Genomic DNA, 15,356 nt, shown 5'->3' with positions numbered 1-15,356 from the left:
GGGCGAGCAGCCAGTGTGTGTTTTTCTGTGGAGTGGAACAGGCTGGCACTGGTTGGCAGCTGGAGCAGGGGATCGGGGTTGTGCCTGGCGAAAGGCCCTGGGTTTCCTCTGTTAGCCACCAAAGAGACCAGACACAGCTGGGGATAAGTCCAAGTTCTCAGCTGTTGGCCCTTGGTACTCTGGCTAGTGAGGGGTTCTGGTTGGCTGGCCTGGGAAGGGAACCAAGAAAGGCTGGTTGAGTTTAACCAGCCATAATAATGTGCCTACAGGAGTGGTTCTTTAAGTGCTCTTACCACTTGGAGGTATTGGGTAGAAACACCCATCTGCTGGAGCCTTGAGTATATGAATGAGGTTCAGAGTGGAGACCCAGCTGTCTTGATAGGACTGTAAATGTGGTGCTGGGGACCTTATCCTGGGCCTTGAACATACCAGGCCAGTGCTCTCCCACTGAGCTACACCTTGCTAGCTCCAAGATAAATGTCAGGAAGAGCTATCTGAACACAAATAACAAGAGGAAAAGGGAATTACTCGGTTTTATTTTATTTATATTTTTTGGGTTTTCAAGAAGCATTTGGCCTTTGGTGGTGGCCAATCTGTTTGCAGAGAATAGCACTTCCTGGCTATCCTGGAACTAGGTGTTTAGACTAGGCTGGCCTTGAACTCACAGAGATCTAAGAGCTGGGATTAAAGACATGGACCACCACTACCCTGCCTTATTTATTTATTAAAGTTATGTGTTCTGTTTTTCAAGACAGGGTTTTTTTTCTGTCCTAGCTGTCCTGGAACTCTCTATGTAAACCACGCTGACCTCAAAGTCAAGGTATCCACCTGGATCAAAGGCTTGCACCACCACCAGTGCCTGGCTTGCCCAGCCTGACTTTTTTTCTTTTCTTTTTTTTTCTTTTTTTTTTTTTTTTTTTGGTTTTCCGAGACAGGGTTTCTCTGTGTAGCCCTGGCTGTCCTGGAACTCACTCTGTAGACCAGGCTGGCCTCGAACTCAGAAATCCGCCTGCCTCTGCCTCCCAAGTGCTGGGATTAAAGGCGTGCGCCACCACGCCTGGTGACTTCACTTCTTTTAACAATACTATTTTCTTGCTTAGCTAATGTTTGTTTATTGAACATTTCTGAGGTGATAAGATTATGTTGTCTCCTACTTTTTTATTCTGCTGTCTTTTCAGTTCATCATTTTCACTAACCAGACAAGTGCTGGAGAGTGGGAATAACCTCATTGGGTGAGGATAGCTGCAGGTCCCTCCCCTGAACCCTGTTTTTCTCTCCTCCCCTCTGTGTCTTTATGCCTGGGGAGAAGGGTTGAACAGGCTGCTGTGACAAGCCTGCAGGGGTGTTCTTAGCCCAGGAATGTGTTCTTTTATATGGTGGCTCTTCTCATCCTCCACTGTCATTGGTCATACCCAAAACAGGAAAAGAAGTAGGATTTCTTATGGTAAGAACTAATCCAAACATGTTTCTTCATAGCTTTTTTAAATACAAAATCCATTTTTAAATATAAAAGCAACAGAGTAGATTTTGAAAGCTCCAGTAACAGAAGCAGTAACATGGAAGACCTTCCTGCCTGCTACGTACACTGACGGCTGTGTCTTTGCACACAGTAATGTGTTACTCTACACTGATAGCTGCTGTGCATTTTTGCAAGGATCATGTACCATTCTTACAACAGGCCTTTTCCTAAGACTCCTGAGCATAGCTTAAGTCTTTGCTTAAACCACCCCATGGCCTAAGCTCAGCCTGTGAAGACATCAGAAATTAAACAAGGCCTTGGGTGAAATCACACCAAATGCTACAAAGGAAACTACAGGATCCAGAGACACCCTGCGGCTGGATCTTACTGAGGATGCCCAAAGAGGTAGTACACATAAAACAGACCTCTGCTGCATGTTCGCTGTTCACATGCATGCAGTGCTTTGGAACTGGTTTTCTTCCATGGGGCAACGAGGTCTACAAAAGTGTTTGGGGAGGAATTGTTATCAGGACATTTTATCCTGGACAAATAGTAAAAACAAGCTCTTCTAATCACAGCAACAACCTAATCTGTCCTTCTCTACCTCCCCTGCCCCATCTAAGTTATGGCTATCTATCAGCTGTTTCATTAGGTCTCTTTGAAGGATCTATACTTTGAAAGAATGCCATTACTATTATCCATAAAGAAACTGCTAACAAGAACTGTGAGATGGCTCAATGCCAAAGGACGCATACTGTTCTTACAGAAGACTTGGATTTGGTTCCCAGCACCCACATGGCAGCTCACAGAACTCTAGTCCAGGGTATCCAGCACGCTCTTCTGACCACCTCAGGCACTGGAGATACATGCAGTTGCATAGATACACATTCAAGCAAAATATATACATAAACAAAAAACAAAAAACAAAACCTGACAAGCATTTCTTAATACCAAAACAACACTTACTTTAAAATTTCCCCAAACCACAAGAAGGTATATGAATCAAGGAGAAACTTGATGCAGTTTCTCAATTGTTTTATTTATAGTGTCCCTCCAAGGATATGCCCCATGGTGACTTTCCACAGCCAGGAGCCAGGCATAGTGCTTAGAACAAGGCTGGTACTGGGTTGCATTTTTCATTTTGTGGAGCTGAGCACTGAACACAGGTTCTCATGTGTGAAGCATTTGCAGTAATACATGATACATTTAGATATATTGCTTGTATAACAAATACCATACACATAAACATTTATTTTAAAAGCGGTTTTTGAAGGTCAGGAGAGATGGTTCAGCAGTTAGGAGCACTAGCTACTTTTCCAGAGGACCCAGGTTCAATTCCCAGCACCTTCATGGCAGCTCACAACTATCTGAAACTCCAGTTCTGGTGATCTGACATCCTCACACAGACACATGTGCAAGGAAAATACTAATACACATAAAATAAAAATAAATCTTAAACCAAAGTTTTTGAGACCAAAGTAACCCTGGCTATCCACAAATTTACCATGTAAACTCACAAATATCTGCTTTCCTGATAGTGCTAGGATTAAAGGCACATGCAACCAAACCCAACTATTTATTTTGAGACAAGGTTTTATACTCAGTGTTCTTCCAGACTGTCCTCTGAGTGCTGAGATTACAGGTGCAAGCCAACCATGGCCCGATTTTGCCTATTTAAAAATGCATCTTTATGTTGGCAGTGTTGGAGAGCTCACACAGGCCTTCTGTACATACTAGGATAAAGTGTTTTTTCACCCAGCTATATCCTCAACCCTTACAAATACTATTGTTGGCTGGGCGGTGGTGGCGCACGCCTTTAATCCCAGCACTTGGGAGGCAGAGGCAGGCGGATTTCTGAGTTCGAGGCCAGCCTGGTCTACAGAGTTCCAGGACACCAGGACTACACAGAGAAACCCTGTCTCGAAAAAACAAACAAACAAACAAACACTATTGTTATGTAATGATTAATAAGAAAATAATATTTACTACTTTGTGAAACCGGCCCCAATTCTTTTCCCCCTCCTTGAGACAGGGACTCACTGAAACCCAGAATGGCTTAGAATTCATATAGCATAATTCTGCCTCAGGCTCCCGTATTCTGGGGTTACTGAAGTCAGCTAACACATGGCCTGCCTCATTTGTTTTAACGTTATCTCACATAACGTTTGTCAGCAGATACTAATATTCTCCTTCAACATGGCTTTACCATTCTCGTTTTGGAGCCGAAGCCCAAAGGAATACATAAATGGGTATGACTAGCATTTCAGTGGCGGGCCGCAAGACGGTCACCTTTGCTCCCGCTGGCAAATGTCTCGCACCGAGACAGCTGGCGATAGCCAAGCTGGGACCTCTGTGTTGCTCGCAGCTCCACCACTTCGAATTCCACCTATCCATCTCCCCTTGGCCTATCGGCGCAGGTTTTTGTAAACAGGAGGCGGAGGGTAAGGCGGGGTCATCGGGGGTTGGCAGTATCTCCAACCACTGTCGCGAAGAGGAGTAGAAATAGACAGGTAGCTAAACCAATAGGCGTGAAGTCCGAGGTTTGCACAAGCCAATGAGATAAGGAGGCGGGGCTGAGGCGTGTGTGGAAGGACCCCAGGGATTGTTGTGGCGTCAGACGCGCAGAGTAGCGGTCTGTGTCCACGGCTCGGGTGTTCTCTGCGGCCATGAGCTACACAGGTAGGCCCAACAGGGTGAAGGGCGCGCTCCGGGCCGGGGCTACAAGACGGGCTGAGGCATGCCAGGATCGCCCACGCCTCCCATGGTGTCCTGGTCATTGCCCTCTGTGGTCACAAAATGGCGTCTTAGGCTCTTCCCTTCGGGGTCGCATCCCTCAAGCTTCGACTCTCAGTGACCTCAGCCGGGCATCTTGGACTCTCTTGGCTGCTTGAGGCCTTCCTTGTGTCTTCTGTGACCGTAGGTCTCGGGCCTCAACGTTAGGTCCAGACTTCCACCACCTCAGTCCGTCCCTGGCTAGTGCCCCACGGACATCCACGTCCAAGACCTCGCTTCTCAGGCCTGAGCTTCCGAGATCAGTTCGTTGTCGCCATGCCTCCCCTGAACAGTTTTGGTGCAAAACGTCGCAGATCCTTACTCATGGCACTCCCCCCCTCTTCATCTGGTTTAAAGCTGGGAAAAGCGCCAGCCTACCCTACCTCACTCCGCAGGGGGCGGTGGGAACCAGTAAATATATATGACGGCTCTGAACCGTTGCAGGGAGCTTTAGGGACCGAGCTAGAACCTTGGTGAAGAATGACTACTTTCCATTAATTCACTCAACTTACCGAATCAGGTGCTGAATAGGCACTGTGAATGCTGACAAGAATTTCTTCAGCAGCTTATAGGCGAGGACAGACCTTACTAGGACAGTAAATGAATGTATATTGTATTTGGGGCTCTGGGTATCCTGAAGGGATTCAGCCATTACATGGAGAGCTTTGAAGCCTCTGGGAAGGGTGAGGTTTAAGAAGAGATGTAAGCAAAATAGGAGAGTAAAGATAGCTGTTGCTGTAAAACATCCTGGGCTGGAACCGCCTACCTACTTAGATCAGTGATATTTGAGCAAAGAGGAAGGTGGGTGATGAGCATGGTGAGGGGGTGTGGAATATGCTTGAGTGACTGTAAAATCATTCCTGAGTGAGTTGCCAAGACTGCCTGGGTTTGCCTTGGCAGTGGCCAATGTAAGTTATCAGTCAGCGCCATAGACAGTGCCTCCCACTTTACTGGAGGTATTTCAGGCTTGAATTTAAGTGGTTGCTGGGTAACCTACATTCTGTTTGGAATGTTTAATGCTTTCGGTGGAACCTGAGCCTTATGCCAGTCCTCCTAAGCCCCTGGGTCAAATGCTTGCCAAGAACCTTGGGATTTCTACAACCATCCCCCAGGCCAGTGGTTCTCAATCAGGGTGATTTTGCCTGCCTCACACCTCCCGAGGGTACATTTGGCAATATCTGGAGCCCTGTTTTGTCTTATCTATAATGTGTGTATGGGTGGGAGGGGGAGTGGGGGGTGAGAGGGACTGATAATGCAGTGCTACTGACATCTAGTGGAGAAAGAGTAGGGCTGCAACTCTGCAGCTTGAAGTGCATAGGATGACTTCCACCACAACTTGACATTTTACTTTATTTACATGTATCTCTATGCATCTACATGTATGTGTTTGTGTAAGTGTGTCAGCCACGAATGAAGGTGCCCTTGGGGGCCAGTTTGTTAACTGGAGTTAACAAACAGATGGTTGTGAGTGAGCTGCCTGATGTGGGTTCTGCGGTCTGACTCTAGTCCTCATGAGCAGCATCTGTCCAGCCCTTCAGTGTTTGTTTTTTAGTGAATTAGTTTATTTAATTTTTTTTCTATGTGTGTTTTGCCTGAATGTGTATGTCTGTGTACTGCCATGTGAGTGCCTGTGACTCCATAAAACTAGAGTTAGAGATGATTGTGAGCCACCCCCTGGGTTCTGGGGTTGAATCCTGGTCCTCTGGAAGAGCAGTACTCTCAACCACTGAACCTTCTCTCCAGTTTTACCCCTTACCTCAGTGTTTTCTATAAACAACTATTAATCATTAGTACTTGAAATTTAAGTATCTTGGGAAGGTTCTGGACCCCCAGGGGTGGGAAAACTCTAATTGAACATAACCTCTTTAGGGAGGATAGCAAAACCTCCATCTCTGTATTTGTTTTCTCCTTCCCCAAGACCAAGGCTCTGTTTCTTCCGTTGGATAGTAAAGCTGAAGTTGAGTCCACAGCTTTCTTTTTCAGAACCCTTGTAGCTGGATGTATTTGGAATTGTACTCTGAAGAAGTATGGTCTCTTCACCTGGGGCTAAGGTGGTACCCTGTAACTAAATACACTAGGGGCTAGAGGACAGCTTAGTGATGTATTGTTGGCCTAACTTGCCAGGGGGTTGAGATCAGCTCAAGGACCACAAAACAAAAACCATATTAATTTTGCGCCACATTCATAAACAGTATTCGTTCTTCCAGGTCCCTTTGGCCTCAGTGTAAACTTGTTCCCATTTGCAGAGGGTACTTGTTCTGCTCATGAAGTGCTATGGTTGGAAGCCTTGAGCTATCCAGCCTCATCCCCAGTTCTTGATTGTAGAGTGTTTTTGGGCTGGAGAGATGGTTCAGTAGATAAGAGCACTGACTGCTCTTCCAGACTTCCCTGAGTTCGGTTCCCAGTAATCACATGATGGCTCACAACCATCTGTAGTGGGATCCGATGCCCTTTTCTGGTGTGTCTGAAGACAGCCACAGTGTACTCATATGAATAAAATAATTTAAAAATTGTAAAGAAAAGTATTGACTTTTAAAGAACTTTGGACAGGGAGCAGGGCCTTGCCATACTGGCCTTGATGAGGAAGCAATAAGATGCAGCTAAAGTACCCAACAGGGAAACATTTATTCAGTGTTCAGTGTTGACTGTTGTTGCTATAGTTGTGTGTGTGTGTGTGTTGGTTTTCGGGGGGGGGGGGTCTCACTCTGTTTCAGCACCTTGAACCAATGGCAGTACTTCTGCCTCAGACTCATGAGTGCTGGAATATTGGCTGAAGAGCTGTATAGGAATCGATACCCCCATGGGTGGTTTTTTATATATGTTTTTCTTGTAACTGTTATTTTTGTTGGAAATGCTGTCATTAATTTTTGAGTCTAGGGATTCAATGCTTTCTCTGTAGATCAGGCTAGCCTCTAATTCACAGAAATCTGTCTCTGCCTCCCAAGGTGTATCACTACTTCCTGGTCAGAAGTAGCTTTTCTTATAATGAGTTGATTCTTTATGTAATGATAATTTGGATATTCATGCACCAAAATAGACTAGTAGCTTAAATGAGTATACATTTTTACATAATCCTTGTAACAAGTTAAGCATGACCTGTCTTTGTACTGTTTATGTGTTCAGAGGTCTAATTAAAGTATGGAATCACATGTTTTAGAGGTTTCTGGACTGAAGGGAGACCTGCCTGCTAAACTGCTGTCTTAGTCGCCCACTTTCTTATGGCTGCTTCGGGGAATTAACCACCTTGTGCACACGTTTAGGTTTTGTCCAAGGATCCGAAACCACTTTGCAGTCTACATACTGTGACACCAGTGCCCAGCCCACCTGTGATTATGGTAAGTGTGGCTCCTAGTGGCAACCAGGGTGTTCTGCCTTTTTTCTGCTTGGTTGCTTTTAGCTTTCCTGTCACCCTATCTTGCCTAATTAAACCCAGACTGATATATGGTATTGTGGCCTGTTTGACTGGCTTGCACTTCTTTGTGTTACTGAGCAAGCTGGGCTATAAAACGTTGAGGCCTTTGACCTTTTCACAGTTTATGGGAATAACATGGTTCTTGATCAAAGATACAGCTTCAACAAATTTCTCCTGAGCATCTGGGAAAGGAGTTGAAGTCTGCCAGTCACGTCCAACCTTTTGACATTGGAACAGACGACATTGTGGTTGTCAGAGTTTTCTTTAGAGAGCAATACAATAGAATGTAACTGGAAAAGATTGAGCCAGGTGAGACCAAACTATTAATTCAGCACCCCCAGGGTCTTGACAAGTAGCCTGCAGCAGAAGATCCTGAAGGGTCACACTATCTAGCTGGATTTTAGATTTCGAAGCTAGGCTGTCTCAAGCCAGTGAACACACATTGAAGGAAATTTCCAGTTGATAAAGTCAATTGTAAGAAACAGAAGTCGACACCTGATGAGAGAGATCCACAAGGGCCACCAGTCTGTTTTCAGTGCTACCCAGTCTGAGAAAGGTATCTCAGTATTCCTTGCCCCAGTTGGTCCTCTTTGTTCACCACTTGGTCCTACAGAGAGAACTCACTGGTCTGTTTCCTTCCCTCCCTCTCACCTTTCTTTCCATGTCTGTATGTATGGATGGATGTTTGTCAGTGTGTACATGTGGATGTCAGAGGAGACAACTTACTGGATAGACCCTCCTGTTACCTTTATGTGGCTTCCAGAATGAAACTCAAGGGTCAGGCTATTTAATTGCCATTGTATCTTTTGAAAATCAGTTATCTGTTACTATTTCTGAAGTCTTTGTTCTCTTTCAGTGGATTTGATCTTTTTACATTTTGTTTTTGTTTTTCCAGACATGGTTTCTCTCTGTAGCCTTAGCTGTCTTGGAACTCGCTCTGTAGACCAGGCTGGCCTTGAACTCACAGATATCCACCTGCCTCTGATTTCCAAGTGTTGGAATTAAAGGCGTGTACCACCACTACCTCCCGCTTATTTTAACTTTTGGCCAGTTTTCTTTTTTTTTTTTTTTTTTTTTTTTTTTTTTTTTTTTTGGTTTTCCGAGACAGGGTTTTTCTGTGTAGTCCTGGCTGTCCTGGAACTCACTCTGTAGATCAGGCTGGCCTCGAACTCAGAAATCCGCCTGCCTCTGCCTCCCAAGTGCTGGGATTAAAGGCGTGCGCCACCACCGCCCGGCCAGTTTTCTTTTTCAAATTTATTTGTGTTTATTTTATGTGTATGGGTATTTTGCTTACATGTGTCTCTATGCACCATGTGTGTGCAGTGCCCATGGAAGGAAGACATTGGATCCTGTAGAAATGGACAGATAGTTATTAGTTATCATATGGGTGCTGAGATGGCCATATGCAAGGGTTATGCAAGGGTCAGCCCCTGAATTTATTCTTTTCTCTCTGTCTGTTTCTGTCTGTCTGTCTGTCTGTCTCTCTCTCTCTCTCTCTCTCTCTCTCTCTCTCTCTGTGTGTGTGTCTCTGTCTCTCTCTCTGTGTCTCTCTCTCTCTTTCTCTCTCTTTCCTTCCCTCCTTCCCTCCCTCCCTCTCCCCCCGGCCCCTCTCTCTCTGCGGGAGTTGGAAATGTCTCACCATGTAGCCCTGGCTGTGGTGGAACTCATAGAGATCTGCCTCCCTCTGCCTCCTGAGTGCTAGGATCAAAGGTATGTGCCACCATGCATCTTTTTTATTTGTTTGTTTTGTTTTGTTTTAGAGTTTTTTCAAGACAAGGTTTCCCTTTGTAACTCTGGCTGTCCTGAAACTCACTATTAGATCAGGCTGGCCTCAATTCACAGAGATCCACCACCTGCCTTTGCCTCCCAGGTGCTGGATTTAAAGGTATATGCTACCATACCTGTCTTTTTTTTTTTTTTTTTTTTTTTTACTCTTTTTTAAAAATGTTGTCTTGCAGCAGCTGGGCAATGTTAGCACACTGCCTTTAATCCTAGAATTCAAGAGGCAAAAATAGTTGAATCTCTGTGAGTTCAAGATCTATATGGTAAGTTTCAGGACAGCCAAGGCAACACAAAGATACCCTGTCTTTAAAAAAGAAAAAGAAAGTGTTGCCTTGTTTATAATTTGCTTGCTTTTGCACATATAATTTTAAACCAGTGCATTTTGTTTTTTTAATTAAAATAAATCCTGAAGAGATTTTTGTTTTGTTTTGAGACAAGGTCTCACTTATGTAACCCTATCTGGCTTGGAACTTGCTATGTACACTAGGTTGGCTTTAAACTCACAGATTTGCCTGCTTCTGCCTGGTAAGATTAAAAGCATTTTATATCACCATGTTTAGCCATAGATTGATTTTTTTTTTCATTTTAAAAATTTCATTTATATGAACGTTTTGCGTACATGTATGTCTGTGCATTGTGTATGTGCCTTGTACCCTCAGAAGCCAGGAGAGGACATTGACTCTCTTAGTACTGGAGTTACATCTTAAATTCTGTGTATTAGTCAGGGTTCTCTAATGGAGCAGGACTAACTGAAACTGACTCAGTATGTGAGCACACATGAGTGCATGCATGAGCATCTGTGTCTGTGTGTGAACATATTAAAATCAACTTTATTAGAGTGGTTTATACGCTATGGTCCAGGTAGTCCAACAGTGACTTTCTTCAGACAGAAAGGCCAAGAATCTGGTAGTGTCCACAGACTGGGTGTCTCAGCTGTCCTAATCTGATGCATGAGGCCTGAAGGATTCCTAGAGAACTGCTTTAGGCTGTCTTCAGTCTGCCTAGCAATCGTGAAGAAGAAGGTGCTCAGACCAAAGAAGAGATGCCTCAGCCATAAGACAGATGAGCTCGCCAGCGAGAGTGAGGGCAAGCAGGCAAAAAGCAAAAGCTTCCTTCTCCCATGACCTTTCATGTGGGTTGACAACACAAGATGTGGCTCAGATTTAGGATGGGTTCTGATCTCAAGTGATTCTGTCAAGAAGTTTTAATTGATTCCAGATGTCAAGTCCAGATGACAACCAACATTTACCATCACAACCTGGTGTCTCACTCAGCATGTAGATTTTAATTCTCATTCTCTCTCCCTCCCTCCCTCCCTCCCTCCCTCCCTCCCTCCCTCCCTCCCTCCCTCCCCCCCTCTTTCTTTCCCTGTCTTTTTTTCTTTCTTTTTGTAAAGATTTATTTATTTTATGTGAGTACTCTGTAGCTGTCTTCAGACACACCAGAAGAAGGCATCAGATTCCATTACAGATGGTTGTGAGCCACCATGTAGTTGTCGGGAAATGAACTCAGGACCTCTAGAAAAGCAGTCTTAACCACTATCTCTGCAGCCTAAACTTAGTTAGTTAGTTAGTTAGTTAATGCCAGAAGATCCTATCATATATAGTCATGAGCCACCATAGTGCTCTTAATTGCTGAGCCAACTCTCCAGCCCTGATTACAATTCTTAATATTGAACTATTAGAACACGTTCAGTTGGTCTGTCGGTGTTGCTTAGTGTGGTCATCTCCTTCTCTTTTTGAGACAGGTTCTTGCTATGTATCACTGGATGGCCTGGAACTTTTGCCAGTCTTCTTGACTTTCCTTCCTGGGTGCTGGGATTATAGGAATAGAGGCCCATACTCATCTTCTCTTCTTTTACAGTTTTCACTGTTAGCCAGGTATAGCGGCACAAGCCTTGAGTCAGCACTCGAGGAGGAGCAGCAGGAAGTTGTTTGTGAGGTTTGAAGTCAGCCTAGTCTACAAAGCAGGGTAGCTAGAGCTACAGGAGGGAAGGAGGAGAAAAAGAAAATAAAATTTCCTTTGCCAACTATGAACTCATTCCCTCTGTGGACAGAGTCAAGTCTCATGGACACACATTCTAGGTATAGCTTTCTTCTGAAGGGACAGCTGGCCCCCCCCCCCATCCCTACCTCCTGAGAGTCCATCAGAGTCTCAGTCATTCCAGGTCTAGCAAGTACCATATAGTGAGTGCTTGTCCAAAGAGACTCCTGTAGCCCAGGAAGGCATTGAACTTGTGATCCTTCCAGGTAAATGGGATTCAGGCCTATGCTTAACAGATGGTGGCGATCCGGTCCTGTCACTGGAGGCCGTTTGCAGTCTGTGAAATGTAAAGTTGTCCACTGGCTCACTCCCACCTCCTCCCCTTGTTCTTCTTACTTGGTTCTGGTAACTCCTTGGTACCAAAAGCCTGGATGACACTTAAAGCCTGCCCCACAAGCAGAGTCCTAGCATGTTTGTGCTTGCTTCCCAGTCCTGTCTGTGTGGACTCTTTATGATGCTAGCAACCGACCTTCTGGACAGGGACAGCTTCTTGATTCTCCTTGTGACTTTGTTGACCTTCTTTCTGACTTGTGGAAACGGCTGCTATATCACTGTTCCTTTATAAGATCTTTCTCTGTCACATCTTCTTGAAACAGCAAGCAGCATCCCAGCATGAACAATGTCTAGTTCATTTTATCTGAGAGACTTGTTACATAGACTCATGGTTTGGGTTTCCCCATCCTGAGACGATGTTTGCTTTGTAAGCTCTCATGCCACAGTTTATTAAACGTAGCAGTCTTCTAGAATTTCTTAGGTGGTTTCCATCATCTTCCCATTTTGTTGTATACAGCCCAAATGCAGATGGTATCTGTTCAGTTTATGTAGTTCCCTTGTTTCTCTGCCATTCATTATGCTGTCTTCTCACTGTGGTTTGGTTTCCTGCCCAAGGATGAGTATGGTTTGTCTGTCAGTAGAGCAGAGATACTATGCATGCACTAGAAGGTGACTGGGGTCATACTAGGAGGTGCTAACAAAGTAGGCATCTGTTCTGTGTGTCCCTCTGGGGAATCCCATTAACTCTTGATTCTCATGTGGTTTTTGCACTTTTGGACTTTACTCTCTGAAGGAATGAATTTTTACTACATGTAACCAGACCTAGAGTACATTTAGTTTATGATCTAAATTGTTCTTTCAGAGACTTTTTTTTTTCCAAAAAAAGTGTTTGTTGTTATTTGTTCTGTTTTTCAGACAGCCTCAAAAATCTGAAACAGTCTTTTAGCCTGGAACTTACTGTGTCAACCATTATGGCCTTGAACTCACAAAGTTCTGCCTGCCTCTACCCCCTGGGCTTTTTAAAGTAAGGTCTCACTCTGCATCCCCGGGTGGTCTGGAACTTAATATGTAGCCCATACTTGTCTTGAATTTTACAGGTCCTTCTGCCTCCACCTCTAAAGTGTTAGAATTTCAGATGTACATCACCATGTTTGATTCTGGGAGATGCTTATTCTCCCTCCCGAATGCATTGTGCTCTTAGATGATGCATCAAGGACTTTTTAGCCCTCTCTGTTAAGGCAGGGTTTCTGGACCATGTGTTTCTCTGCTCCAGTTGGGTGATAGGGTATGTTGCATGGCTTTTCCTGGGGCACTACGGGCAAATGTCTGTTCTGTACCCTAGGTATGGCACCAAAACACAAAATCCAATCCACTCTAGTTTGATGAGCCTTAGTTTAATTGGGCTTACGTACAGGAGCATGGGTGGAGGATTATTTCTAGGAACACATACAGCTTATAAGTATCTACATCACAGAAGAAAGATCATCCTCAAGTAATTCCTTAAACTATTCACTGTTTATATGTCCTTGGTAGGGAAGGAGCCTTGTGTGCTATTCGCCCATTTCATAAGGAAATTCAGGTAGACTCAGTCTTGTCAAGATATCATAAGGGGCCGGGCGGTGGTGGCGCACGCCTTTAATCCCAGCACTTGGGAGGCAGAGGCAGGCGGATTTCTGAGTTCGAGGCTAGCCTGGTCTACCGAGTGAGTTCCAGGACAGCCAGGGCTACACAGAGAAACCCTGTCTCGAAAAACCAAAAAAAAAAAAAAAAAAGATATCATAAGGGTAGCAACACCTAATCTGATTTTAAGACAGCAGTGGCCATACAGAGAACAGAGTTCCACAGCAGAGTGATGATTTCAGTGTGAGTATGTGTTATTTGTATAGCAGTTTGTGTATTCTTCATTCCTTCAGTCAGTCAGTCCGTCAGTCAGTCAGTTGTTATTTTGTAGTACAGGATAAAACTCTATCTCAGAGTTTTATCCCTAGACCTCATTGCTAAAACACAATAGCTGTGTTTGTATGTTTCTATACAAGGCTTCTCAGGGCCTTACACATGCTAAGCAGACACTGTAGCCTGCAATCTCTTATCCAGGAGAGGGAAGGTCATCTTCTAGTTTCTGTAGTGAAGGAGTGTAGGAGCCAAGTTTATTAACTATGAGTGTTAGAAACAGGAGGCTTCTTAAATACTATGAACCCAGAGTCTCAGACAGCTGAGTAACAGTTGGGGAGAGGGTAGCAGGTGCTTGTGTGGAGTTCATTGTATAACACCTTGGAAAGTTGAGTCAGGTACTGAGAAAACCTGTACTTTTGAATTAAACTGTAGTGCGCTTAAGTTCATGTTGTACTAGAAGTTACTGCAGAAATAATAATTGCCCTTTTTGCTTTCTGTAGGATATGGAACTTGGAACTCTGGGACAAATAGAGGCAAGTACTTAGCCATACTCTTCTTAGGACTGTTCTAGTTATGTTTTCTAGTTGCCTATGTGGCCAAGCAGGACTTAGGTGGGTGTTTCTGGGGCTGGCACAAAATGTCCTCCTCAGAATGAGAAGGGCCTACCCAGCCTCAAGTAGCTAAGAGTTCCCCCAGCTTATTTTTGACCAAAACACCTTTTTTTTCTATGTTTGTCTCTGTCTGCTCCCTGCTCCCTTCTCCCCACCCCTCTATTTCTATCCCTCTGTCCCCCTAACTGCAGGCTACGAGAACTATGGTTATGGCTATGGCTATGGCCAGGATAACACCACCAGCTATGGGTATGGTATGGCCACTTCACACTCTTGGGAAATGGCTAGCTCTGACTCAAATGCAAACCCTAGTGCCTCGGGTAGTGCCAGTGCCGATTCCGTTTTATCCAGAGTTAACCAGCGCTTAGATATGATGCCTCACTTGGAGACCGACATGATACAAGGAGGTGTGTACGGCTCAGGTGGTGGAGAAAGGTAAGTTGGGGTGCTGCCTAGGGTCTTAGGCTCCTGTCTGCGAGACTCTTTACTGTATGTTTTTTAGTAACTACTTCCTCTCTCCTTGCTGTGTGCTTCCCAATACTGTGCGCCTAACGAGGTCATTGTGCTTTCCTTTGTTAACCTATCACCCTCCTTGCTGACCCCCGATAGCCAACTCCCCCTGTGTGCAAGGAAAGAGCAGGCTCCTGTTGTGCTGTTTTGACTGTATCCACAGACTGGCTTCTCAGGAGTAGTGTCTGTCTCCTCCCTTCATGACAACTAGGTATTCAGTCTAGAATTGCATCCTGCAGAGTGCCAAGGCAGAGCAGATTGGGTTTGGTGAGGAGTATGGGGTAATTCTTCGGGACTAAACCACTGGGAGCCAGGTCATCTCCATCCAAGTGTTTCGGCAAATAAGAGTACTTGGGGCTAGAGAGATGGCTCAGCAGTTAAAAGCACTGTCAGCTTTTCCAGAGGACCTAGGTTCAAATCCTAGCACCCACATGGTGGCTCACAACTGTAACTGCAAGATCTGACAACTTCACATAAACATACATGCAGGCAAAACACCAATGCACCTTGAAAAAAAAGTAAGAGTACTTAATGGCCACTTGCTGGTGTCTTGTAAATGTGTGCTTGTGGGGGACTTTGGTCCTGGCTTCAGAGATAGGGC

At 44.7% G+C, this 15,356-nt stretch overlaps 1 protein-coding gene across 4 annotated transcripts in view; it reads left to right on the top strand.

The window, feature by feature from the left end:
* Positions 1–4,017: 4,017 nt before the first annotated feature.
* Positions 4,018–15,356, top strand: part of Akap8l (A-kinase anchoring protein 8 like) — a 31,021-nt gene continuing 19,682 nt past the window's right edge. For 2 of the 4 annotated variants that reach the window (XM_076919645.1, XM_076919648.1), the window contains exons 1-4: positions 4,018–4,138; positions 7,492–7,566; positions 14,135–14,167; positions 14,437–14,680. In XM_076919645.1, coding sequence (XP_076775760.1) covers positions 4,126–4,138; positions 7,492–7,566; positions 14,135–14,167; positions 14,437–14,680 — 365 coding nt within the window. In that variant the 5' untranslated portion in view covers positions 4,018–4,125. The remainder of the gene's footprint in view (positions 4,139–7,491; positions 7,567–14,134; positions 14,168–14,436; positions 14,681–15,356) is intronic. The other 2 variants (XM_076919646.1, XM_076919647.1) reach the window with 2 other exon arrangements.

The sequence above is a fragment of the Arvicanthis niloticus genome, chromosome 22 (genome assembly GCF_011762505.2).
Source record: "Arvicanthis niloticus isolate mArvNil1 chromosome 22, mArvNil1.pat.X, whole genome shotgun sequence".
Taxonomy (NCBI): domain Eukaryota; kingdom Metazoa; phylum Chordata; class Mammalia; order Rodentia; family Muridae; genus Arvicanthis; species Arvicanthis niloticus.
Note: the sequence above shows the minus strand (reverse complement) of the source record. Positions and strands in the feature narration are given on the sequence as shown.